At 35.7% G+C, this 26,397-nt stretch overlaps 2 protein-coding genes and 1 long non-coding RNA gene across 5 annotated transcripts; all 3 read left to right on the top strand.

Annotated features, from left to right (window-relative positions):
- The first annotated feature begins 2,218 nt into the window (after positions 1–2,218).
- LOC105162583 (uncharacterized) lies at positions 2,219–3,661 on the top strand. Of its 2 annotated transcripts, none has more exons than XR_016067802.1 (3): positions 2,219–2,555; positions 3,159–3,210; positions 3,314–3,661. It is a non-coding gene; the product is annotated as an uncharacterized LOC105162583 (long non-coding RNA). The 2 variants fall into 2 exon arrangements; XR_016067803.1 differs by having other exon boundaries at positions 2,223–2,555; positions 3,167–3,210.
- A 1,876-nt stretch (positions 3,662–5,537) lies between these two features.
- On the top strand, positions 5,538–17,446 carry ATRAD17 (RADIATION SENSITIVE 17). The gene is made up of 12 exons (XM_011080637.3): positions 5,538–5,965; positions 7,884–7,941; positions 8,456–8,535; positions 8,622–8,669; positions 10,931–10,987; positions 11,139–11,241; positions 12,354–12,661; positions 12,743–13,097; positions 15,707–15,832; positions 16,075–16,273; positions 16,355–16,415; positions 17,039–17,446. Exons 1-12 carry the CDS (start codon positions 5,759–5,761, stop codon positions 17,255–17,257), a joined length of 1,821 nt encoding a protein of 606 aa, XP_011078939.1. The 5' UTR covers positions 5,538–5,758; the 3' UTR covers positions 17,258–17,446.
- Positions 17,447–19,206: 1,760 nt separating this feature from the next.
- LOC105164521 (L-ascorbate peroxidase 3) lies at positions 19,207–26,125 on the top strand. 2 transcript variants are annotated; one of them, XM_088881628.1, is made up of 10 exons: positions 19,207–19,393; positions 19,589–19,682; positions 20,158–20,282; positions 21,034–21,083; positions 22,675–22,740; positions 22,855–22,903; positions 25,152–25,234; positions 25,317–25,396; positions 25,531–25,633; positions 25,791–26,125. In XM_088881628.1, the coding sequence occupies exons 2-10, from the start codon at positions 19,642–19,644 to the stop codon at positions 25,968–25,970; spliced, it is 777 nt and encodes a 258-aa protein (XP_088737754.1). In that variant the 5' UTR covers positions 19,207–19,393; positions 19,589–19,641; the 3' UTR covers positions 25,971–26,125. The 2 variants fall into 2 exon arrangements, with proteins under 2 accessions (XP_088737754.1, XP_088737750.1); XM_088881624.1 differs by lacking the exon at positions 19,207–19,393 and having other exon boundaries at positions 19,525–19,682.
- Positions 26,126–26,397: the final 272 nt, after the last annotated feature.

The following is a 26,397-nucleotide window of genomic DNA, read 5'->3' as shown; positions in this document are numbered from 1 at the left end:
CGAGTAAATCTTCCATAACGCTAGGGGGCTTGCCTGCTATAGACTCTTTGAATCTTCCCGGTTGTAGATTCTGTTGGACAATACTAGCTAACAACTCTTGGTTAACATGAGGAACCTCATGCACTGCATCTACGAACCTTTGCATGAAATCTCTCAGAGTCTCGCCTTCCCTCTGACGGATATTAAATAGATATGCCGCCGTTTTTGGGACCTTTTTGTTCATGGAGAAGTGGTGTAAGAAACGTTGAACCAATTGCTCAAGGCTAGAAATAGTTCCAGCGGGCAGTTGGTTGAACCAGGCTAATGCGCGTTTTGACAGCGTAGTGCGGAAGACCTTGCAGTAAGCGGCGTCACTTAGATCGTACCAATCAATCTTGGCGTAAAATTTGTCTAAGTGTTCTTGTGGGTCTCCCGTTCCATCATACTCCGACAGATTCGACACCTTGAGACCAGCTGGGAGCGCCTCTGCCCGAATGTTGGAGGCAAATGGGCTCCGTCTTGGAGGTGCCACACCCAACGGCAAGTGGGAATCCTCGGCTCCCCAAGTTGGTGGGGAGGCGAAAGATTCTCGATTATGGAGATTCCGATCTTGAGTTTGTGCAACTTTGGGTCTGGAAATCCGACTATTTACTTCCTCTCGCCTCTGCTCCTCCTCCTCGGGAGCTGAGGATAGTTCTCGACTTCTACGAGGGGAAGGAGGGGGCGGGTTCACTGGTTGTTGCACCACAAATTGGGCCACGGCTTGAGCCGCAGCTCGTGTAGACGCGTCTCGTATCAAGGCTAGCAAGGCCTCCTGTGTCAGCTGGATCATCGGTTCTTGGGGTGGAGCCTCCGAGGGGAGCACTCCGGTTGGGGGCACGGCCGAAGATTTTTGATGTGACGAGGGGAGTCCCCCATTGAGGGGTGTTTGCTGGTGTGTTAGGGGGGTTACCTCTTGAGGAACTGGCTGTTCGCCAGGGGGGTTCTGTTCCATTCCGCTCGCTTGGGCTTCTCGTATTGCGTCTAGATCGTGTACGTCACGGGCTCGGGACCTGGTGTGCATGCTCAACGTCGAGGTGAAATTTTTTCCCACAGACGGCGCCAATGATGTGGTCGAGGTTTTTTTGCTAGGGAATAAGTCGGGATTTTACCACGACGGAATTTTACACCAGGTGAAATATAATTTCCGCAAAATGTGCTCTTCTCAAGAATGAGGGGTCTTGTCAATGAATAGTAACCTTGGATTAAAAAATTAGTATTTTGGTATTTATAGGGGTGTTGGAAATTATATGGTGTGATAGGTTTTATGTACTTATGGTGTGCCTCCTATATATCCAATTACTCTTTTGCCCTTATAATTTTATATATTTTTTACTAATGTATATCAACATACAATTTGTATTATACTTGTTGAAGGTAATTGTATTCTACCTTAAAATATTATATCAAGATTTTAAGGTTGCAGAGTTCGGTTGTAGCAGAAATACTTTAGATTTGCTCTTGTTGTGGACTTGATATGTTGTGTGTAAACTTTGTATAAATTATACCAATTAGTCATTTGGTTTCTTCGCAATCCTTTGTCAAGTTTATTCGTATAAGGGTCTGTACTAAATTATGGTAATCTTTTCGAGAAGGAAGTAAGGCGACCGGAGGGAGGAAAGGAAATGGCATTAGCATTACTACTACCAAAGCCAGGAGCCGAAAATTGATAGATGCGCTTACTGCTTCGAAATGACATAAAAAATAGTAATAGAATGGATTCGCAATAGCTTTTGACAGCAGAAGATTCCCCGCTACCGTCGAATCATCTGATCGGCAATGTCGGGCTAACTCTATATTTTGATTATAGGTGAAATCATAGTACATATTCTTAAACTTAAATTTTCGTATCAATTTCGTTTGAATATGGTACATAGTATTAATTTACTGTGATTTTAAGTTGTAGTAATTTATATTGTAAAGAATAATTTTTTTTTTTTTTGCAATAAACTAGTGATTTTATGATGCCTTCATTCCTGGACCCAAAAAAACATAAAAGTTGATAGAAAAATTCAAGTCATAAAAAAATATAATTTATACAAATCTCGTGGACCAAATGAAATGTAGGTAAGGTGGGAAATAGAGAGAAATGAGGAGAAGTTACTGATCAGGTCAAGACCAAACCTCTGACTAATCTCAACCATTCAAATGTTTATTGCCCCTCATCAGAGCAGCATCTGTAGCTTATTGTCTTGATCTTACCAGCAGGGCAATTTTTAGTTCCCTAATTACCAGCTCAATCAAATTATGTATTTATATATATATTATAGATATGCAAATAAAGAAGAAGAAAAACCGGGCGGAATTGGTAGAATTAGTACTTAGATTTGATAATATAACAGTTGATTTTTGTTCCCCATTTCAAAATTAATGCATCATTTGGGTGTAAAAAGGGAGGTTCTTGGTACAAATTCAGACACAAAGAATGTGGGTTTGAAGGGCAAGGATATCGGGCCAGTTTGTCCAAAGCCACGTCGCCTTGGATCTACCTTACCTGCACAATTCCTCAATCATCCCTGCTTATGCAGAGAGCACCAGTAAGCTACCTACCTATCTATCTCTATCTTTTTTTAATTTTATACCAATCACATAATAAAGTATTGTACTTATTGTATAATTGATTCAGGTTTAATCAAACTTGATTTGGATTAGTATCCATGACATAATCTCTCATTAGTTCGAAAATTTAGTTCTAATAATCCAAATCTTGTTTATCTTCAACCTTTTCTACTTTATTTGAGCTTTTTACATGTGAAAGTTGCTTGGTAGAAGTTTGATCACCATTCGGACTTGAATATCTTACATAATAATAATAATAAAGGATAAATCACTAACACCTTTTGAGATTATGCTCAAATACACGAACACTTCCGGTCCTTTGCAAAATTATAAGTGCGCCCCTGAAAGGAGTGTTTGTGTAAAGTTTCGAATTGAATAGAGGGTGTACTTGTAATGACAACGACAATATCAAGAAATGAATTTGTGATATTACAAAGTACATGAAATATTTGTGTAATTAAATCTAAATATGGGTGTCAATGTACTTGGGCAGGGTACGTATTTCTAGGCATGACTATCGGGCATATGCAAAGAGTGCTAACGCTTAATAATTGGTTTATGTTTAAACTGAAATTTTGTAGTGATGCAGATTCCGATGGAAGGAGCGGAATTCTGGACATAATTGCTGAGAAGGTAGTATTTTTATATATAATTCTTAAAATTAATTTCGTACAAACAATCATATATACGTGTGTATATATATTTATGTATTAAAAATGGATGTATACATATGCAGAGGATGGATGGAAGAGATGAGATAGGGAGATGCAACAGGTGCTGGTGGTCAGGATCTCCACCTGGAAGAACAAACAATCCCTTAGTTCATGATGTTCACTTCCTCCAAATTCATGGTGGTCACATGCCGGATCTCTTCCCCCCATTTACCTCTATATAGACAATTCAACTTTATTACTTTGTTGTATGTAACTTCGATACACATATACATATATAGTGTGAAACTCATTTATACTTTCGTGATATAATATTCAAAACACACACTATGTAGATAGATAAATTGGAAAGAAACCAGTTCAAATTTATACTGCCTCTATGTGTGTATGTCCCACCATCTTCTACAATCTTATAACCATCACAAAAACAAATCAAATAAGAATTTCGCATTGTTTTCATTGAGAGGATCAAATCTTGTTTTCTTCTTAGTGTAATTTGTTCCCTTTTAGCAAATAAAATGTACGATATATTAATCATTTTAGATTTTAGGGTCGATCATTTTTTATTATTAATTTATAAGTTTAAATGATATGACAATTCGAAATATGAGATTTACTTAGTAGAAGATATGGTAGTTTTTTAGCAACGTTATATATCACCCATAGTTCTCACTTTATTTTTTAATCTCCTTAAATTTAAAATATTGTTCTGTTAATCAAATTTGATGAGAGGAAAAATAGTTTGGTTTGAATGGTCTAATTTTGGATCTTTAGGCCTTAATTTGAAAGTTTTAAGAATGAGAATTTGCAAAAAAACAGCTGCAAATACTCTAATACTTAAGTTATTATTTAAACAACTAAAATTGTAAGGAGATAAAATAAATACATAAAGCAGAATATAATTTTTGTATGTGCGAATTTAATTGAAAAGTCATCCATTTAGCTAAGAGAGCCCATTATCTAGAGGCAATCTCTCAAGTTGGAAAATAGGCAGAATCCCTCCAAATTGGGGGGGGTTGGAGGATATCCTCCCATCGTTTTACTCCCGATCCTCGAGCAAGAGTTTACCTCCCAAATAAGGCCACTTTAAGTTTATTTTTCTCGATTGACACGTGCTATGTCTTAAACGACAATCACTTACCTTGTTCCAACAAATTGTTAATTGACTTTGATAAAAAAAGCTACTTTTTAATTTGTCGCCTGAATTATCTAAGGGCACCGTTTGGTTCCTCATTTTGGCTGCTTCCATCTTTGTTGAGGGTTCTTAGTGTGCCTTTTCTTTGTGGGCTTGTGCGGTTTTCTCCTTGTCTTACAGGCTATTTAAACCTCTCTTAAACTGGTCCAATTTTATGAATACCATTCAATCTCCTTCCCCAAGTAGGTGGGGTCTCCTCTACATTATTAGAGAGTATATGTCTTCATCCTGCAAGGGGAGTCCGCATTTGAGAGGGAGCCCTTCTCACTGCATCACTCGGAAAGTGTCGAGCACTTGGAAATAGTTCAAAGCTCAATAGATTAGAGTGTATGTGTATGTGTGGAGAATTTCAAGAGAGTGAGAAAGTAGATAGAATTTGAGAGCCAAAGTGAATAATTCCCTCATACCTTTCCTTGGTATATTGTCGAGCACGTCAAGGAGTTGTAGACCCCTTCATGCTCAACCAACAACCCCTTAGTTGGACGAGTTATGACTCTTCCAACTCATTGTAGATTACTTGGGGCGCCAATAATAATTAATTAATTAATCATCTTATAAAAAAAAATCCACCACCACAATTCGGCTTCATGATGAGGCGAACAAATCATCGGCTCTCTCTCTTGTTGCGTGAAGACAACCAGAGTTCTTTTACGCAACGTCAACGTGAAGGTAACTTGATCTTCTTTAGTGTGAAAGGAGCCACCCACAAAAATTGATCACGATAAAGGCAACGTCATCGCCAACTACGATACCACCACTCACAATAATCTCGAAGTCACAACTCCAATCATCCTATCCAAACTTAAATTCAAGATCAAAACTAAATAATTTTAGTTCAATGGGAATACTTACTATTATATTGGATGTTAAAATATACATTACGTAATTCTATAATTTTAGAACAATTAAAATTATATAATACACTTAAAACAAACTCTTAATATGACATATAATATCCATGAAAACGGGCGTTATGGCTCTAGTACCACTATAGGCAAATATTAATAAACATGTGCATATTAGGCAAATTAAATATAATCTCAACCAAAGTTGTGACTGTAATTATACTTTAATCGCAATACAAGTAGAACTAGTGCCATAATAAGCAGCTTCTCAGCTACGCTATGCATTGCAAGGTTGCCTATGTTTCCCGCGCTCTTTTGGGCCCCGCCACATATCCCTTCCAATATTGCTCGACACCATTTCGAAGGGTTTAAAGAGAAGCCCTAATTATTTGTAAAGTTTTGATTTGATAAGGAGCAATTATTATTCGTTTCTCGTCATCTAAGAGAGTAGTTCCAGAAATTGGCGTTGGATGGGGAAGGGGAAGAGAAATTCCGTCGTTGTGATTTCATCGTCAGATGACGACGAAGACAAAGATAATGGTTTCTTACTGAAAACCGGTTTCAGATTTTCAAAATCAGCACCTACTAGGAAAAACCCTAAAAGGGCTAAGAGGCTTTCGCTCGCCAATTCCTGCTCATGGCCGTTGCAACCCTCGGGTTCGAGCGGTTTTGATGAGGTACATTGCAAATATATGCAACAGTTTTATTTACATGTACGTTTTTTCTGTTTCGCAGCATTTGCTCCCATCCAAATAAATTTCTGTCTTAATGATTGCGTTGTGTTCTACATGCTCTGTCTTTCATTTGGGATTAGGTGCAGGGTTCTCTCTGTGAAACTCCGTGTTCTTTAGGAGGAGGGCTGATGGGAACTTATAATTAAGCCTGAATTAATGGAATGAGTGGTAGCATTGAATTTGCTAACTCAATGAGTCAAGCTAATACTTGCAGTAGGTCCGAATTCATGAATGGAGGAAATGGGATGCAAGATGGTATTGTACTTGGACGACAACAAAGTAACATAAGTATAAAGCTGGAGCCCTACAGATCATCTCTATGAAGGAATTTGAATCTTCAGGACTCTATAAAGTTCTCAAGATTTCGCTTAGTTGCTGAAGGTTTAACATAAAAGATCGCATTGTCAATTACGTTACTTCCACTTATGTATTCCAGATGTTGGGATGTGTGCTTATATATCTTATGCTCTTTGGCTTAGGATGTCACAGATTGTTTTAGTTGGAAATGATAAAGAAGCTAGACTTAAAACAATAAACCATGGAAATGCCTGACGCTCTACCAAAGAAAGATGATGAAGAGCTGATAAGAACTATGATCAAGTACTTTCAAGAGATCTCCTTCAAGCCACACTTGCTCTGGCTATTGAAATCACGAGCATCAACATGTAGGTTTTGGGTCCAAAGGATTGTTTTAGATCCTTTGCTAGTGTTCTTGCTCTAAATTGGTTATTCAGTAAGGGACTAGATCTGCCATTTCATGGAGTCTTTCTTCTGATTAAAGATCAATGGTGTGTGCATTCTCACCTGGTAGTTCATGGAATAGATGGATTCAATCAACAATAGATCTTTGTTCAGGAATTGCGTCGTATTGTGAGTAAAGTCAATTGACCTGAAAGAAGTAAAGTCTTCTAGATGCAGCTTGTTGGATGGCTAGACAGATATTTATCATAGAAGTTACTTGATTACAGAACCATGAGTACTGATGGTCCATGTAGGAAGTCCTCTCTCATTTCCTTCAATAATTTGCAACCTTTCTTTGACAACTAAAAACATTTACTTAGCAAAGTAATGTTTGAATCTGAAAAACCATATGACATCAAGCAGTCTATCCAATGATCCTCATCCAACAACTATTTTTACCTAAGAATTAAGATATATCTGCATAACCTTCTTTATCCAGACACGAAGTCTGCAAATCTAAAAGGTCCCTTCATTTTTTTATTTCCTGTTTTACTTATTCATTTTTTTTGAAAGGTAAAATGAAATAATTGACAATTCCCATGAATCAAACTTTATCTTATGTAAAAAATGATAGAAGTATTACGATCCGCCTCCGGGAAGCATAAACAATTTGCTGATTCCAGTGTACAACCAGTTCATAGTAGCATCTAGCATAGTTGTAATGGATGCATGCTTGTCTCCCTCTTACTGTGGTTAGAACTGACTTCTCTTAATTTAAATTCAAACTGAGAATTTGACTGTCAAATGACCGAGAAATAGGTCATTATCATCGCAAGTGGCTATAATGCCTTGCATATGTCAAAAGTTTCTCTGAGGAAGCGAAGCTTCAAAGTTTCCGACAGATCCATTGGCATGGATGGATGAAAGAAACATTGTTTACTCCTACCAATAAAATAATCCAGAGGGAAAAAGTAATGGGTTTGAGTATTCACTTCATATCTCGGGTACGCAAAGCCTGTCATGGCTTGTCTATTTAGGCTTTAAACAATGTGAACAAGGAAATCATATAATTAGTAAGAACTTCTAAACATAGTAAGGCATGACAGTTCAGTAAATTACTTTTTCCATGATTTCATATTGAAATTATACGTCATAATTCTCTTGGTATTGCCGGTTGCAGGTCAAACAGTTTTGTGAGGAATTTGATCAAGGGTTCACTCAGTTCAAGGTAACATCTGGTATGCTATTTTAAAAGATCGTTTAATGAGATTGTAGTTTTTCCGACTTGTATAACGAGATTGCTTTTCCTATTTTATTATGTCTCTGCAGGATTAAACCTTCAAGGTTATAATTCTTCATTGTTATTATTTTCCATTTATCCATAAACCTCTTGGTCACAAGACCCTTCTGTTTCAAAAATTGGTCTTCATATCCTTTGGTGTCAGTTGTGTGTTTTATGAACTAATTATTCTGCAATATTGTACATAGCTTGCCATACAATAACATTGAAATTTTGATCAGGTTGCATTTGTTACAAAATTTAATATTGAAATGTACCAATTTATAACCAAAAAAAAAAAAAAAGAAAATGAAATATACAAATTTGCCTTGTAGATAATTTCCAATTCCATGTTATGCCATTTTGTTATAGTCCTTCAGCCAAATAGGTTCGCTATCTTCATGCATTTTATGGATGCATTACTTGTTTTATTCATTTCTCATATTGGACCAAATGTAATTGTCATTATATAGGTTCTAGAGGTAACAAGGATTTGTGGGTTGAGAAGTATAAGCCTAGTTGCTTGGAGGAGCTAGCTGTTCATAAAAAGAAGGTATTACCTCTGACAGATTATATATATATTTTTAAGTATTTGATATTCAACTTATATAATGCGTATTTTCTCATCTTGGTTTGTAGGTTGAAGAAGTTAAAACATGGTTTGAGGAGAGGCTCAGAAATTGTGCGGTATCTCTTCTCCTATCGCTCGTTTCTTCCTGATTTTTTTCTATTAAAAGCATTCTAGTTTTATAATCCCTTCTCGTACTCTTATTTGATGAAGCTATTGTTCTATCAACTTTAGATAATTTCCCCTTTTACTTTTGTCCCTTTGCTTTATTGGGTGTGATAACTGCACAATCAGCTCCCATGTGCTGTATGCTTTTGAGCCACATCATTTACTGTTGGACTTGGACAATGGATTAGAGACGAGGATGCGTCATAGAACACGATTGGACTGGATTGCAATTGTAATGACCAATTGACCTTATTAACATTATTATCTTCCACCACCATCATCATCATCATCAATTCTTTTGCCCTTAGTATGCAAGAGTTAGTGGTGGAGGGTGGGCATGCCCAGAAGTAGCACCTCTCCTGCTTGTGGCTGTTGAAGAAACCGGTGCCAGTGAAAGGAGGAGGAATATATAGTAGTGATTAGGATTTTTTAGTAAGACTTTTGAGGAAATCGTTTCCGAAGTTGGATATGTTCGGTTTTGTTTCTGGAAAAGCAAAAAAGCAACTAAAAATGGAACAGGCACAACAAGCACAATGCCTCAAAGCAAATGAGTTCTTAGGTTGGGTGTAATAATTCTACTGAGTAGGTATTACTTGATATATTCTAAAATAATTTGTAAAAACCTTTTTACACTATCAAGAAATATAAAGGCACACTCCATATATTGTTTACCATTATCACTTTATTACACTTTAATGTTAGCAGTATCTGAGTAGTGATCGTCTTATGGAAGCACTGCAACAAGAGCATACCTCATATTGGCATGCATCAAATAGACCCATGTTATTGTACTAAAAAAATATTATAAATGCGACAGACTAAGTGACTGACTATGTCCAGATGGGGAAACCATAGGACTAGGGCCACACATTTGAATGAATAATCGTAAAAGGAATATAACTCTTATTAACAGAAACCATAAAACTAGGACTGCACATTTTAATGAACATTGTAAAGGAAATTGAACTTTTCATATTAATAGAAGGATAAAAGGTTCTACTATGCTTGGCAGATTCACAAGCATCATAAACAAAATGCTCCTATCACACTGTAGGAACATTTAATGACATGGCTTATCTAAAACAAAGAAGGATGTCTGTCCTGCAGCACAGGGTTAATTGTTCATGGGCAGACTTGGAATCACCCAACAAACCAAGACGACACAAGCGATCTTTAACTCTACTGTAACTAAACGTTATCACAGTGCTCAACTCCAAAGAACATATTAAGGATCGAATGAGAGAAAATATTGTGAGGAATACTGGAAATACAAAAGTAAAAGGCAAATGAAATGAGAAAATCTACAATTTATTGCAAGCTTTTCCAGCTATAGGAGATGAAGACCGGTCATTGGATGATCTTTAACTTAAGCTACGCAAGGAAAAAAGCAACGAATATTTAGTGATGAAATCATATTAGCCGATGCTTCAAAATCTATAATCGGTTTTTCTTTAACAGAAGGAAGGATGGTAAAAGCTGAATGTGATATACCTGAATGCGAATGATGACAAGTGGGAATTGTAGTACCATTCATAATGGATGAAGAATCAAGTCTAGCAATAAGGTGTTTGAGAGTTTTCGATTCTTCATTGCGAAATGAGGCAATCTACCTGTGGTTGTATTATCACATGATACTTTGGTATCCATAGTTTCTAACACATAGGCTTGTGAGCTAGATGCACATGTTCTTTTACCTCGTGCTGCTTGTTGGCTCCCTATGGAGTTTCCAATGAACATGTCCATTGCTTGTGTTAGTTCCCCTTTTGTACTTCCATGTGACGATTTTGCCTGCCGACTCTCTTCTTGTTGTGCATAGCTATAGTTTGTACCTAAGGAAGGGAATAGATCTTTGTTCAGATCATGAGAATCTGATCATATTCAGTATTTAATCATGGCAATAGCCATAAACTTGCTTCCTTTCATTCAGCTTCTGGATTAGATTGCATCATGTGGATAGAGCCACGTTGAAAATTTACGAAGTGCACTGTTTAGGGCTAAATCCATGTTGAAAACACACCTTAATGGACAATAAGAAAGAACTAACAAAATGATAATAGTGGGAATTAAATTAGTAATTCTTAAGCTTAGGGCTTAAGAAATGTTGATCTTTTAACACTGGTGTCCAGGTTTCTTTATTAGTATTTCTGTCATTTATGACTGTTAACAACATATTATTTTCCTGATTTCGTCATTTGTTTTGGATTACATGCAGGATGATGCACAAAATAATGTGATCCTCATCTCTGGGCAAGCTGGAGTTGGAAAATCTGTATGCACTATTGCTCCTTTGGATAATTTGTTGTTTGTCTGCTTTGTTAAATGTAGAATGATATGTTTTGGTTTGTAGCAGTCCCTTGTTCCCAGTGCCTTACTGTTTCTGTCTTGGGTGAATTTATTCATCGGATGACATTATTATGCAGGCAACCCTCTATGCAATTGCATGTCATCTTGGAGCAGAAGTGCATGAATGGAATACCCCAACTCCCATGATATGGCAAGAACACCTGCATAATTCCAATTCAGGTACTTATGGTATAGAATGTACAAGTGAGGTTTTTTCTGGTGATGCATTGTTTATGCATCTCTAACCATCAAGAACAAGGACAAAAATATACAGCAAAATGATGAAACTATGGTGTTATTTCACCCAATGCTACCAAGTCTCCTCAATTTTAGACTTTTAAAATCAACTGATAGTGGATCTAAAGTAACTATTAGTTAAAATGCATTATCATATATTTAATAGGAAAGATGATACATTGAATTGGGATGAAAGCTTATGTCATGTAAATTCTAGACTTAAGCACCATTCAAGCTTCTTAATTTAGAGGGGAACTTGAAGAAAAGTAGAGACATAGTATCCTTCGCTTGTTTGCCTCTTGGACTTGGACCCACATAAATTTAGAGCTGAATTTGGCAAAGAAATATAAGATTGGGTATTTACTCCCTTATTGCCGGTTCCTTATCCAAGGAAAGATATAGTCATCCCATTTGAATGATAGACTATCTCGACTCGATCCTTCACTACACGTCTCTTTGCTTTCTATCTCTTTCAGACAGAATAGATGTAGGTAGTCTTTCCTTAGATTGATAACCTTTTCCCTCATAGTTTTCTTTCCATAGAGAAGAAATTCCTTTCCTTTCTCCACTTTATTGTCTCTGCTCTACCCAATCACGAGCCGTACCATTATTTGATTAATTGGAAGGTTGACATACTCTAGTAATCATTCGGCAATGCTGTTTGATTGATGGGAAACAAGAAGCAAAGGTGCTGTAAGGTTCTAGTTTGCCGCCTTGGTTTACTTAGCAGTTTGTAGGCATCAGTATGAAAACTGATTTGTGCCTAAAGCTTTTGAATGTGGTAGCAAGTTGGCTAATCATGGAGTAGGTCCCAAGAAGGAAGCTACAAGTACAATATTTAACTGGTAGGCTGGCAGATACATCTCTTCTCACATTTTTATGTTCGCATTAAGTACTATAGTTTTTCTCAATCATCACATCTATATAAAGCATTTTTTGTTTCAAGTAGGACTTTTTGCTCAGTATTGTTAGTCTGATAATATTTGTTCTATTTTTCATTTAGTTATTCTCTAACTTATCCTTGTACTTATGCAACATTCCGGATTGTGAACTAGGGATGAGGTATATGTCAAAGTTGGATGAATTTGAAAGTTTTGTTGAAAGGGTTAGGAAATATGGACTAGTTTCCTCATCTTTTACCAAGGTATCTCCATCAATTATACTCTTGATTGATGATCTTCCGGTGGTGAATGGGAAGGTCTCTTATGGAAGACTTCAGAGGTGCTTGCATCTTCTTTTGCAATCAATTCGTCTTCCAACAGCCATATTAATCAATGACTATAGCACATATGAATCTGTAGACCAGCACAGTCGATACTGGGAAGAACTCCAGCAATCTCTACAAAGTGCTGGGGCTTATAAGGTTGCCTTTCTTACCTAGCCTACCTGAAAGATAATACTTTTATGTGGTGATGTTTTTCAAAAGTTTATGTGAATCTTTCAGGTGACATTTAATCCAATCACTGTCAACTCCATCAAAAGAGTACTTTCAAAAATATGCAGGGTGGAAAGAGTTGAAGTTTGTGATGGGCAGATTGATGATATAGCGAAAGCCAGTGGAGGAGATATAAGACATGCAATTACAGCTCTACAGTACTTGTCTCTGAAAGCCCTTCCTATCTGTTCTTTATCTTCTCCGATGAGGCTTCCGGCTTATCCACAAGAAAATGGAAATTGTAGTGGTCATTTGGATGAAGGCTTTTCTCTGCCATTTGGAAAAGATGCGACTTTATCGCTATTTCATGCATTAGGCAAATTTTTGCACAACAAAAGAGACGCTCGAAGTCTAGTTACATCAGGTATATCTACAAAATTGTGTTCTTCATATACAAGTGAATTTGGCCTTGGAAACTATTGCAGTCTTTATGCAATATGAGCTTTGGTGCCTCATGGATGCTATCTTAGACTGAAATCTGAAGCTGCTAAAATATTTTTCTCTATTCATTGATGACCGTGAGTCCGCTGAAACTAAATATAGGACAGGGAGAAGTATTACAAGTGATAACCACGTGGAAAACAAGGGTTCTGTTTTTGAGATAATCAATACCAAGTTTAAGGTGATGGAAACACATTTTTCCATGGACTAAGCGAGATGTTAGGTACAGTCTACAATTTTACAACTTCAAGTCAATTGACTTGGAATGTAGGAAATTTTTTTGCTGCTCCTAAAGTCGATAATTTAGCCACAGTTGATGTCAGTTGCTCTTGTACAGGATATGTCATTTTGGTTCAGTTACATGTTTTACTGAATGTTAGTAATTGGTAAAAAACTTCACCTTGCTGTGCGCCTAGTTCCATTTCAATTTTTTATGAGTTGCAATCTTGCTCTCTTCATTTTTTGCTTTCTTGAGAAACTTGGTGATGTTGACATTTACTGTTGAATAGCACACATTGGCATCAGGAACCACGTTTAATGAATTCTTGTTTATTTTCTGGTTCCCTAGGTTTGGTTTATTGTTATCAGTTGAGATGCATTTCGCAGCTTCGCTGCAAGTCTTGTGATATTACAAATGCCACCGCATAGTTTCTTCTGCGCTGTGAAGCAGAATTTGGCGTTTAATCTTGAATTTGAACACATGAGCTATTGAGAGACCCAACCCATTTTCAATCCAAAATACTGCACAATATAGGAAAAATGATTGCTATTGAGAGAATGAACCCATGTTCTTCCTATCCATTTTTACCCTACTCGTTTGGACCCAACCCAAACTGTGCCAGCTAGCCCGACCTGGCCAGATGTATGTGTGGGCTGGGTCCAGCCAGCAAATATGTGGTGTTACCATGTGGGTCAAATGCTTCAAATCTTGGTCCTACTACCTCGGTTCAGTTGGCTGCACAGGTGACAATTTTGGCCCAGACTAGTAAAAGCCTTTCCCATTTTTTCATTTAAAAGAAAGGGCTTTTAGAAATGCCAAAAGTATACCTATGGGCCAAGCACAATTTGGGTTTTGGCAAGATACTCTTTGTTTAAGCAGTGATAAGGCTCATCTAGTCTAGGCCATGTTGATCCTTGATTCTCCTAAGTGGCCCAAGCTCAGGCTAAGCAGCACAAAACAATACAGGACCCATCACACAGTGTGAACACATATCTAAGCCGGGCTGGACCAGTAGTTGAGACAGCTAAATTGACGCATTATATTATCATTATGCATGATGATATGGTTGCGGCATGTTTTTCGCTTTGAGGTAATATGTTTCCAAGAGATGAGTAGCTTGCCCATGATATGTACTTCCTGCTGCTTTTGTTAAACATTTAATCTTTTTTTGTATCTTGCACTGGAAGTTAGTGGACTGTGTAGTAAAATTTCAAGCAGCAGAAGTTGGTACATGCATCATCCTGATTAAGGTTTATAAAAATTGTTAATAAATCATTAACCCTGTGTTAATAAATAATATCTACATTTTTAGATATCAATTACCAATTTCAGTAGTTATTGGAGGGAAAATTACGAGAAGGAAGGGCACATGTTGTTCGGATAACAGCTTAGTACTTGTGATTAGCTTTTTGAAGACAGAAATTTGGGGGGGGGGGGGGGGTAATGGAGCAGATTATGTTCAGATCAAGATGCCGTTATATTGGATGGAGAAACAGAAAGGCAAAGAACTGAGAGGGAAAGTGAGAAGTTCTATTAGTGCTTTCTTCCGGAGTCTTTCGGCCGTCTATATTTTGGAGGAGTCGGAGAATCATCAGAAGCAAAAGACTACGAAAGACTACAGACTCTAGAAAATGAGAGAGATAAATGGGTTCATGAGGATAAAAATGGTGGACAACTGTAAAACCAGGTAGGTTGTGGCAAGATATTGCCCGACTTGTGTACCTTATTATATATTTGATTAAAGGAACCAAATTCAACGGTATATCAAGTTTGCTTGTTAGTTTATTCATTAGACGAGTGTATCTGCTCACCAGGATAAGTATGCCCACCTGTCTCACATGCACTGCGCAAGAAAAGATTGACTGGTCTACAAAACCTTGGTTAGCTGCTACTTGTTACCATAGGTATCATGACTTTTAAGGATTTCACCATTTCTTAACCATTTTGATAAAAAACTGACTACATAGGACTAAGCCCTCTCCAGTTGGTGAGCGGTGCCACTTGTCAATATGAACTTGAGCATTTTGGGCCAGTTAGATCACCATAACTGTGTCACAGTTAGGAGTCTAACATGAGTTTTTAGTGTATGCAATGTGCATAAAAGGGATTGCTTGCTGTAGTTCAATAACCTGAACAGCTAAAGAGGGCTTGCTTCTAGTGTAACTGATGCCAAACTCTTACAGAGGACATTCTTAAGCAATTGTTAAACGATCTTTTAGTTGAGTTTCATTGACTGTGGGAATGATCTCGAATTTTATGTCAATTGTTTTAAAAGGAAAATAATATGGTGACTGTTGTGCATCCTAATGCAGACAGAGATGCAATTCTTCTTAAGGAGAAATTTGTCAGGTGTCCTCTAAAAATGGATGCTCCAGAGTTGGTACTTCGTCAGGCACATGGTCAGGCAAGGCTCATTGCTGATTTTCTTCATGAAAATGGTAATGTATGCTATTCAAACCTTGGTTCTTCAAGTACCTGATTTTCTGTATGCAATTTAACCATGTTTGATGATCATGTTTGAAGACATCTTATGATTTAGCATAACATTATTTACAGTTATTCTGTAAAATCAATTTGCAGCATGAAATTTTGCCAGAATTAGACCTTGTAACTTCCCAATTGAAGTTAGTGAGTCTGAATATCCAGACTTTTGTTCTTTTTTGATGTTTACCTTTTGCAGTCCAGGATTTTGTAAGTGAGGAAGCAATTCAGGATGCATGGGTTGTGAATTCATATTTAAGTGACACAGACTTGCTTCTTTCCCCTCCAACTGGATGTTTAGTTCGAAAATTTGAAGCTGAGAATGTTACACAATCTGTTGCTGCTTCAGTTGCTGTGCGCGGTGTGTTATTTGGGAATACTAATCCAGTGTCTTCTAGGTATAGTTTCTAAGACAAAGAGTTCTGTTTTTTTTTTTTCTGGTGAATACTATGCTTATGATAGTCGTTTTGGCAATGCAGGTGGCATGCTATTCGCCGTCCAGCGCTCTGGCAGGTTGAGCAATCACTATGGTGCAATAAGGTTGATGTAGCAATGAACTTAATTTTCATGGCAATTTTCCTGCTGTTCAATAATTTGTGATGAAAATCAATCTATATACTTGGTCTTTAATGAAACACCTGCCTTTTCTGCAAATCCTATGTTGTTTCCTAAATCAGAAAACTCCTGTTGTAAAGAGAATCTGGGTTTTCAAATAAATTACACAGTTTAGTATTATAGATTGTTAAACTTGTCAAATAAATATGTTTGGAACGAGTTGAATGCTTACTCGGATAGTGTTTAGTTCTAGTGTTAATTAAACCTATTGTGGAATTAGCATCTTTTATGGACCTGAATGAAGACCTAAGGATGCCTTTTCATCCGCAAGAAATTATCTTTTGGTTTGGCAACTTAAAATTGCACTCACATTATGTACGTGCAGCATATTTACGAAATATATTTCCTATAATAACCTCCCCTTGTCATGTGGAATTAGCTTTTATCAAAGTTTTAGATTCTTGTGCACACAGCACCCAGGCCTACTCATCTACATCTTCTTGTCATTGGCCTTATGTTATGCTGCAATAGCTGTTCACTTTTATTGATAGTATTTTAGTTTATTTCTAGTCCGTGCTGACATCTTCCTCTGCTTAAACCACTTGCAGCGTCAATTGTTAAGTCAAAGGACAGATGTTCATAGCAGTATTAGCTTGAACAATCTGTCAATTCTGGCCACTGAGTTTAAACCTGCTCTTAATTGGCTTGGACATAGAGAACCTGAAGAGACTGATGGCGGCATTTACTCAAGTGACAAGGAATATCATGGTATTAGTTTGGATGACAAAGATGATGAGATTGACAATGATGAAATAGAGGACTGGTAACTTTTGATGGCTTACTCATGTCTCTGCTTTTTGTGAATCTTGTAAATAGCTGTATATCTTACAGTTTTAATGAGGAAGCCCCCTCATTGTTATTTGACAAATACATTAGCAGATGACCATTGTGTAAAGCAACTTCAAATCATGAGGGTGACATTTTCTTGGGAAATGGTTGAACCGGTGATTGTCTTATGCAGGGTCAATTGCATTTTTCTGTGTCTATCCAAAATTATTGTAATTGGATAGAAAGTAAAATTTGTTCCTTTTTGTGTTTTTTTTACTTACTATATGGGGGGTGAGGTTATAGAAAATATCAACACCTTGTCACTAGTGTATTTCATATAAAGTATCATATATTGCTTTGTCAACTCTTTAACAATTAGGAATGACGCATATGTTGCTACTATTGCTAAATTTAAGGGCACTAATTTATACATGGGCAGTTACGGCATTACCATTATTATTTTCACTCTTATCTTGGAGATTGCTTCTTCTTTATCGGAGTTTCATCTTCTAGGCATATTCAATAAAATGAAGATGGAAATGTCAATATGCCTAGAAGCCCAAATGTCGGTGAAAGGACAAACAACTGTGTTGCCCCACCCTATATAATATATAATACAATTACTTATGTAATGTGGGGAACGATATTTTATCACAACTTATATTTACTCTTTTATAATTATAAAAAGATTACTGAAAAAATATTAAATTATGGATAAAATTAAAATTATATAATTTTTTTGCTAACATCGATATTTTTTGTCAAAATCATAATGAAAGTGGTAATTGTAAATGAATAATTCTCTAAAAAAGTGTTATCGCTTTGTTTGGTTTTATTTTTAGCTTGTCTCCAGATGTGCTAAGATATATACAATGTTTGCTCTCGTTAAAAAAAAATATATTTTGGTATTTTTCTCTCATTTGGTATAAATATATACATATACACACACACATATATATATAATCTATACTATATAAAAAAAAATTATTTTCACTCACAAATAGTGGTTATTTACACCTCGAAACCAACTTTTTAAATTACAAAAAATGTTCTTATATATTTTTAACCACCCCTACTCAAATTTTTATTCTCATTTATATTATGTATACTATCTATATATGTTTATATTAATATGAAAATTTCACCCACACCAAAATTTTTTGTGTCGATAATGTCCCTATATTAGTTTTATTTTATTTATTTATTTTAAATATGATGTGTTGATTTATATATTTTATTCATATTTATAATACATTTTAAAGCGCAAACAAGTACTTATTAGATGCATGCGAGGATGGCATGTTATAACGGCTAGTGTATATAAAAGAGATATGATTTGGCAATGAACAGTAGGAGAAATTGCATTTTTAGTCTCACACGATAAGTATGTTGCATTTTTAGTCCCATATCTACATTCTTAGCACAATTAACCCATATGATAAATATTGTAGTGTTTTTGGTCCCATAGGATAAAAATCTGACACATTTGGTTTCATAGGATAAAAATTATGACACATTTAGTCCTAGAGTATATAAAGTTGTTTATATCTTATGGGACCAAATGTGTTTCAGTTTTATACCATGAGGCCAAAAATGCTATGATATTTGTCATATGGAACAAAATGTACTAATCATGTAAACTGTGGGATCAAAAGTGCAACACACTATCGTGCAGAACAAAAAATACAATTTTGCTATGGACAGTGCCTTTTGTCCCCAAAACACATCAAATTAAATTATTCTAAATTATCTCTAAAAATAAATCTAAACATTCACATTATCTCCAACATATATTTATGTATCTTTATATTTCTATCTCTATCTCCATAAATTACAACAAAATATTTTAAAAATAAATCCAAACCTTCCGAGTGCTTTTGGGAAAATATAATTTTACATGGGTTCGAAGTGTAATTAACCCGTTATATAAAGCGAGAGATTTTAGCTGTTTCCCTCCAATTGCGACATTCCTTCCTTCCACTTCCGCGAGCATGGGTGTTGTTGGCGGAAGAGTTTGGGTATATGAACAGTGTTCAGAAAATTGAAAAGGAATTCTGCTCGACAGGGACGGGGATGAACCTGCAATCCGCCGGCGTCGGAGCAGCAGTAGGAACCTTAGTATAATTCTTAGGGAAGTAAGTTCAAGAATAAAAGAGGAACAATTCCTTTCTTTTCTTGCGTTATTCCGATATTCATTTCTTCTTACTATTATTTTCAGTTTTTTCTTATTTCACATACACTTTTTTTAAAGGATAGATAAAAAACCTATAAATTGCTTGATTCATTATGGATTGATTGATTGTTAGCTACTAATTTTAGTGCGATGGCAGGTAAAGAGTATGTGAAGGAGATTGAGAGGGCACGCAGGGACCTTAGAGTACTCATGTCCTCCAAGAATTGTGCCCCTATCATGCTTCGTTTGGCGTAAGTACACTCTTTCCAGGAAAAGAAACTTATTCTATGTCTGTTGCAATGCGGGGTTGTAGATTTTTTCCAAGTTTTCTCCGTAGGAAAGACCAATGTCCGATCTCCATAGTGCATTATAGGTATTAAGTAATAGCAACTCCTCGCTCGAGCGTGTGCATGTGTTTATGTTTGATGCAGGGGTTAATTAATGCATTTGGATGTTTGGACTTGACCAATGAATAAGCCTTGATTACTTTCTATGAACATTGTCAGTGTCCTGCTAGGTTTACTATTATGGTTAATAGATTTATCTGAGATAAAATGTGGGCACCTAAAAATATCTCACTTTTAGCTGTTTAGCGGGACTTGAGAACTGAATGATCTGAAACTGACTTTGCAGTCTATAAAGCATTTCAAATTTTGTTACTGTACAGACTTTTAGGAATTAGCTAGTTAAGCTTAAATTAATTTCTGCATTGTGGGATTCTTGTAGATGGCACGACGCAGGCACTTATGATGCAAAAACAAAGACTGGAGGTCCTAATGGTTCAATTAGGAATGAGGCTGAGTACAAGCATCCTGCAAACAATGGACTAAAAATTGCAATTGATCTTTGTGGTTGGTTGATATCTTCTCTATGATTTTATTGTGACCACAAAGTAACCATTAGTTGGCTTCTTTGTCATAGATAAACTCAAATTTCCAGCAGTAAAACCTCCTTTCTTTATATGTATATTGTATAAACTATTTTTTCCCCTATATTCTTTATCACTAGCAATCATAATGAGATGGATTGTTTCAGTCGGTACTAGTTAACTACATACAAACATTGTATTGTTGAAGATCCACAATAACAAGTTATGAATTAATATACGTTTGGTAAATTAGAGAGGTTGAGATTGTAACTCATCATTTTTGTAAGAATTGATTGGCTAAATTAAAGTGAAATACTGAAGTTTTTTAATGTCAAACAAATTGTAATGCTGAGAAACAACCTAATAATCATATGTTCCTCACTTGCAGAACGAGTAGCGTTGTTATTTCTTCATCAAAACATTTCCATTTTTCTGATACTTCTGAGATGTAACTTTTTAGTAATTCTGATTGGATGTGTTACACAGTGAGTCTCTCCTGCCAATCAATGGAGTATTGACCAACCTTTTCCGCTGTAAAAATGTCATTACATATGGATAATCTAATCATATTTAAGTTCCTCTGATCCTATCTTTTTTTTTTTTATTATTATTAATTTTCTTTTGTTTTTTGGCATCAGGGATGTTGCTTCTGTTTATTGTGGCTCAATTCCTTAACTTGATAATATTTTGAGTTCTGATTAATTTCACTGGTTGTGATTTTGTTTTGACCACAGAAGAGGTAAAAGCTAAACACCCAAAAATTACATATGCCGATCTTTACCAGGTATGGGACGTATATTTGGTGCTTTTCACTTTTTTTTCTTTTTTGATGCTTTCTTGGTTGGAGATGAAAAATGTTACTGAATTTCAAAGAACAGCTCTGTATGCATCAGTAACCTTGTTTATGGTACCAATAAAAAGAATCATGTTAATGAAATGCAATGATCTTTGTTATCTCTTTTGACTTCATTGACCGATTGATTGCCTTGATGATCTCTTTGATTCTTCTATGTCTAACTGATCAACTGATCAATTTCTATGAATTAATAGATCGTGAATGTGTAGAAACACAAACACAAGTGTGTCGAAGCTTACTAATACTACTACATATGTTGCGAAAAGGCTGGTACTTAAAGTTAATGCAGAAAGCGACATGGACTTCTCTGGTTTTTATGAATTATTTCATGAAATTCATGAAAATAGTAGCTGCTTCTAGGGATGCAAACGAGCTGAGCTCGGCCAAAATTTTAGGCTTGAGCTCAAGAATGAGCTTGATGAGCCTGCAAAAATCAGGCTCGGGCTCGATATTTTTTTCCTGAAACAAAATCTGGACAATAAAAAAAATATGGACTATTTTACAATTTGGAATACATTATTTGAAAATCTAAATAAGAAAACATTCACAAGAAGTCCAATTCAACTTTATTACAACAATTAGTACACTTTGTTGCAAGAATGCTAGTTTTCGTGGCAGCTTACACATTTGGTACAATTATTTTTTCATACCTTATTGGAGTACATGGAGTTCATTTTGGATCTTACAGCCTCAAGCCATTTCTCCGGATCGTGTCAGCCTGTACCTCAAGCCATTTCTCCGAATTGTGTCAAACTTAGCCTCTCTGAAAGTCTTTGGATCACTATCCAACTCACTAGTCATATCAAAAATTAAAATAAGAGATATATTGATTAATAGTTCTAGTATATGGTGACTTTTGAATGAGAATTTCTTATAATAGTATGTAGTTAAATATATAAAATTACTCAAAAATAAAACTATATATATAAATAAAAAAGAAAAAGCTTGCGAACAGAAACTATGAAGCTTCAGTAGGCTCGACTCGTCTGGCACACCTGGTTGCTTCTCTACTATATCCATTTCTGGGAATGCCCTTTTGTTTACTTATAGTTACTTCTCATAAGAAGGGAAGATCAAAATAAAAAGCCTTTAGAAAGGAATTGATAACAATAGCGAAATGTTATGTCCTAGGAGTTATTATGAATGTTTCCTCAGCAACTTCAGATTTTCAAAATTTGTCATTATCGTGATCTTTTTCATTTCGTCTCTTTAAATTTTTGGTTTGCATAGTTACAGGTCTCTCTTCTGAACCAAATAAAAGAGGAAACAAACAGATTGTTTTCTTTTAGTTTCTACAGGAAGCAGCCATGTCAATCTTTACCTAATACTTATCATTCTTCAAACTATTGCTGAATGCAATTCCTAATCCAATTATAACCTTTGTTCTGGCCGTCTTTGTTCTGGTCTTTTATGCATTTGATGCTTTGTCAATTTTCACATTAAATAAATTCCTGTTGATCATTCTAAAGCTCCAGGCTGGAGCTTTATATAAAAAACTTTAGTCTTTATGAGTTTTCAGCTTGCCGGGGTTGTTGCTGTTGAAGTAACTGGAGGTCCGGCTATTGATTTCGTTCCTGGCAGGAAGGTAAGCATATTGATGGAATTTTTACAAGTGCTTACAATAATTTTCTTGTTTTTTCAAAATTGCCTCCTCCAGAAAGCTTGATACATTTTCTATGAACAATATGCTGGTTATTAGGATTCCATGGTCTCCCCAGAAGAAGGGCGCCTTCCGGATGCAAGTAAAGGTCAGTAACAAAAGACTCTCACATCATTACATCATATTTATTAGTGGAAATCAGGGGGTGCATGATTCTTCAGATATTGCAGCCAATAACCTAAAAGAGTAAGAATAGGCTTGCTTAAGAACCGGCGGATTTATTTCAAAATGTTTGGAAGGACCAATTTCTTAATCTAACTACACCCAATCTGCTTACCTATCGGGAAAACTATGCCTAACATTCCAATTCTAGTTTCAGTGAGTGACATTTATGAGTAATTCCTCAGCCAGCTTAGCCTACATTCATATTTCAGCATCTGATCTCCAAAAAAAAAAAAAGCAAGAATAGGAAAGAACTAGATCCTGCTTATTCCATCTTTTACCCGAATTACAGAAGATCTTGCATTGGTCCGTTTTTGGGGTGAAAAAGTATCAGCATAACTTACTAAAATTCCAATTGAGGAACTGAGTTGATAATTTACACTAGACCAAATTGTTGGAAGTTGAGTGAAAAGTAAGCAAGCACTTGTGGCTGTAATTGTTTGACTTTAAACTGCATATATAGAAGAAAAAAGAATTTTTTTTGGTGAACCGAAATACCTGTCGAAGTTGCGTTTTTGGGGAACTTTGGAAGTGAAAATAACATAATATGGAACTAAATGTTAATAATGAAATAGAGTTAGTTTAAGCATATCAATCTTGTTTCTGCTGACCATGTGAAAGGAGGTTTGCTCCATGTTATACAACTTAACCACTGGATGACGATCAGATGGAATTGCAGAAGATGCAAGACTAGTGGTAGTGGAAATTCATTCCACTTCTTGAAAGTAGATTTTGCTCCAATAGACAGAATAATCCTAGCACTTGGCACTTATGCCTCCTTTACTTTTGAGTTATTAGGCTTGATATCCCACTTAATCATCATTAATTTTTTGTTTATTTTGTTTTTGATCAACCCGGTACTAAAACCCAATGCTTGTCACTGTACATGATTATGGCTTGATTGAAATCAAGCTCACAACTTAAGAACTATAGTATCACCCGGGCTCATCATATGCTGATTAAAAAAATGAACTCCTAATTTTGTCCTCAAATATACCGAGCAATTTACCTTATTATCCTCATTTATGCATAAAATAACCAATTGATCAACTAATGAAAGTCAGACCTTTTGAAAAAAGAGACACAACACCCTCTAGCTTTTCATTCTTGAAGAAAAGACGACAATGGCATCTGGCTCAAATCCTTGTGAATGTGGTTTTTTTGGAAAAATCCACATATTCTACTCTTTATTTTAAAATCTATTTTATTATAAATTTTTTTTTGCTCGATTTGTGGGGTTCTACCTTGCTGCTCCATGTCTGTAAATTTATTTTTTTCTGTGTCTTGTTTATAAGGAAGAAGATGGAGGGGAAGGGGGCTGGTGGGCAGTGTTGGTCGGAGCTGGGCGTGAAAGGTGCTGGCATGGGCGAGTTTTGGGGTGGGGATGGGCATATTTATATATATTCAAATATATATAGACATTCAATATATGAACGTATATATTGGCTGGCAGTGGGCGGGTTTTGGGGAGGGGGTTTGGGTGGGGGGAGGAAGTTATGTATGTGTGTGTGTATATAGATGAGTGTATATATTTGCTGGGCGTGGGGAGTTTTGGGAGCTTGAGGGAAGTTATGTACGTATATATGGATTTTTATATTTTATTAATTATGAATTAGATATTTATTTTATATATTAAATAAATTTATTCTTATCAAGATGAATGTTTGTCGTCATGGAAAAATAATATAAAATATATTATTTATTTTTAATATTATATATTTAATTTTTATATAGTATATCATTTAACTTTTTTATAAAATATTATATACTTAACAGTCTTGATTTTTATGTAACGTATAATATTAACTTTTATTTATGTATATAAATATATTATATTTTGATATGATAAAATATTAAAATTGAAAGAAAAAAGTCAGGGGTATTTTGAAAAAAATTAAAGTAGTCCACAATTCAATTTTAAATTATAGTCAAAAGTAAACAATATATTACTTATATCTATTATTTTATCAATACTAGTAAACATAAAATTGAGCCATCTAATATAATCACTTATACAAAATCCCAATAATCATCCTAAAATTATTGATATCACTTAAATCCCATTACACTAAGTAAAGGAGGCGTTAGTGTGTTGAGACATCCAATAAAATAGTATAATCTTTCATCTCTGCTGCAGAATCCTGCAACCATGATTCCTTTTCCCCATTTTGTAGGTGCTTCACACCTGAGGGATGTCTTCTACCGAATGGGCCTAGCAGACCAAGATATCGTAGCACTATCTGGGGGCCACACACTGGTATTTTCTCACATATGCATCTGAATTTCAGTTGATGGATGTGAGTGAAGTTGGATTAAAATGCATGTTCTGTTTTTGACAGGGAAGAGCACACCGTGAAAGATCAGGATTTGAAGGCCCTTGGACCCGTGACCCTCTGAAATTTGACAATTCTTATTTTGTGTAAGATATCTAATACAAATTGCTTGGTTTTATGGTCCGTCCCTCTGGGAAAATAACATCCAGCTAATCAAATTCTCAACTATCTTATTCACTTTATTTATAGTCCATAAATTGCATTCACACGTCATAAACAGGGAGCTTCTCAAAGGAGACTCGGGAGGTCTGTTAAAACTACCTACCGATAAAGCTCTCATGGAGGATCCAGAATTTAGGAAATATGTGGACCTTTATGCTAAGGTACAATAATTCAGTCCACTAGCATTTTCCCCAAACTTGTTTAAACTACCATGTAGGTTTGCAATACACATCTGCTTCTACTCTACTAAACTGATCGTTGACCATTATCAATTGTCATAATGGTGAAAGTTAGATTGATACTTGCCCTTCCGTGCAGGATGAAGAAGCATTCTTCAAAGACTATGCTGCCTCGCACAAAAGACTATCTGAGCTGGGATTCAGTCCACCATCATTATTAACATCAGTGTTGAAGAAGACATTAACAGCAGTTGCTGTTGCTGCAGCTTTGGTGGTTCTGAGTTACATCTATGAAGTAAACAGAAGAGAGTCTGAGTAACAAGTGCTTGTGAAAGCAAAGGGGTCTTTACTCTTAAATCCAAGATCGACCAATGAATTAAAAATGTGTTTTTAATTTAGTATAGATTTTGAACTATGGATTCAAATCAATATACTTTTAATAAAATATATATAAATAAATATACTTTCGCTTTATCTACTGTTTCAAATATTATAAATGAAAACATAAATAAACAGCCAGTCTCTTGTCAAACCTTCTACTGATTTGTACCATTCCGATCATATCTTATCATTTCATCTGCCTTTCTCACTTGAAACTACTAGAGATATTGCACTGCAATGAGGGGATTTGCAAATTCATTGGTCGATCTTGGATTTAAGAAAAATATATATATATGCTGTGAAATAACAATTTAAGTAAGATTAAGATATTTCCTAACCTGTAAAAAAGTTGCAGTCTGCTGAAA

Source organism: Sesamum indicum, linkage group LG1 (assembly GCF_026168435.1).
Source record: "Sesamum indicum cultivar Baizhima isolate 11 linkage group LG1, ASM2616843v1, whole genome shotgun sequence".
Lineage (NCBI taxonomy): Eukaryota > Viridiplantae > Streptophyta > Magnoliopsida > Lamiales > Pedaliaceae > Sesamum > Sesamum indicum.
The sequence above is the reverse complement of the archived record's forward strand: the minus strand, read 5'-3'. Positions and strand labels throughout refer to the sequence as shown.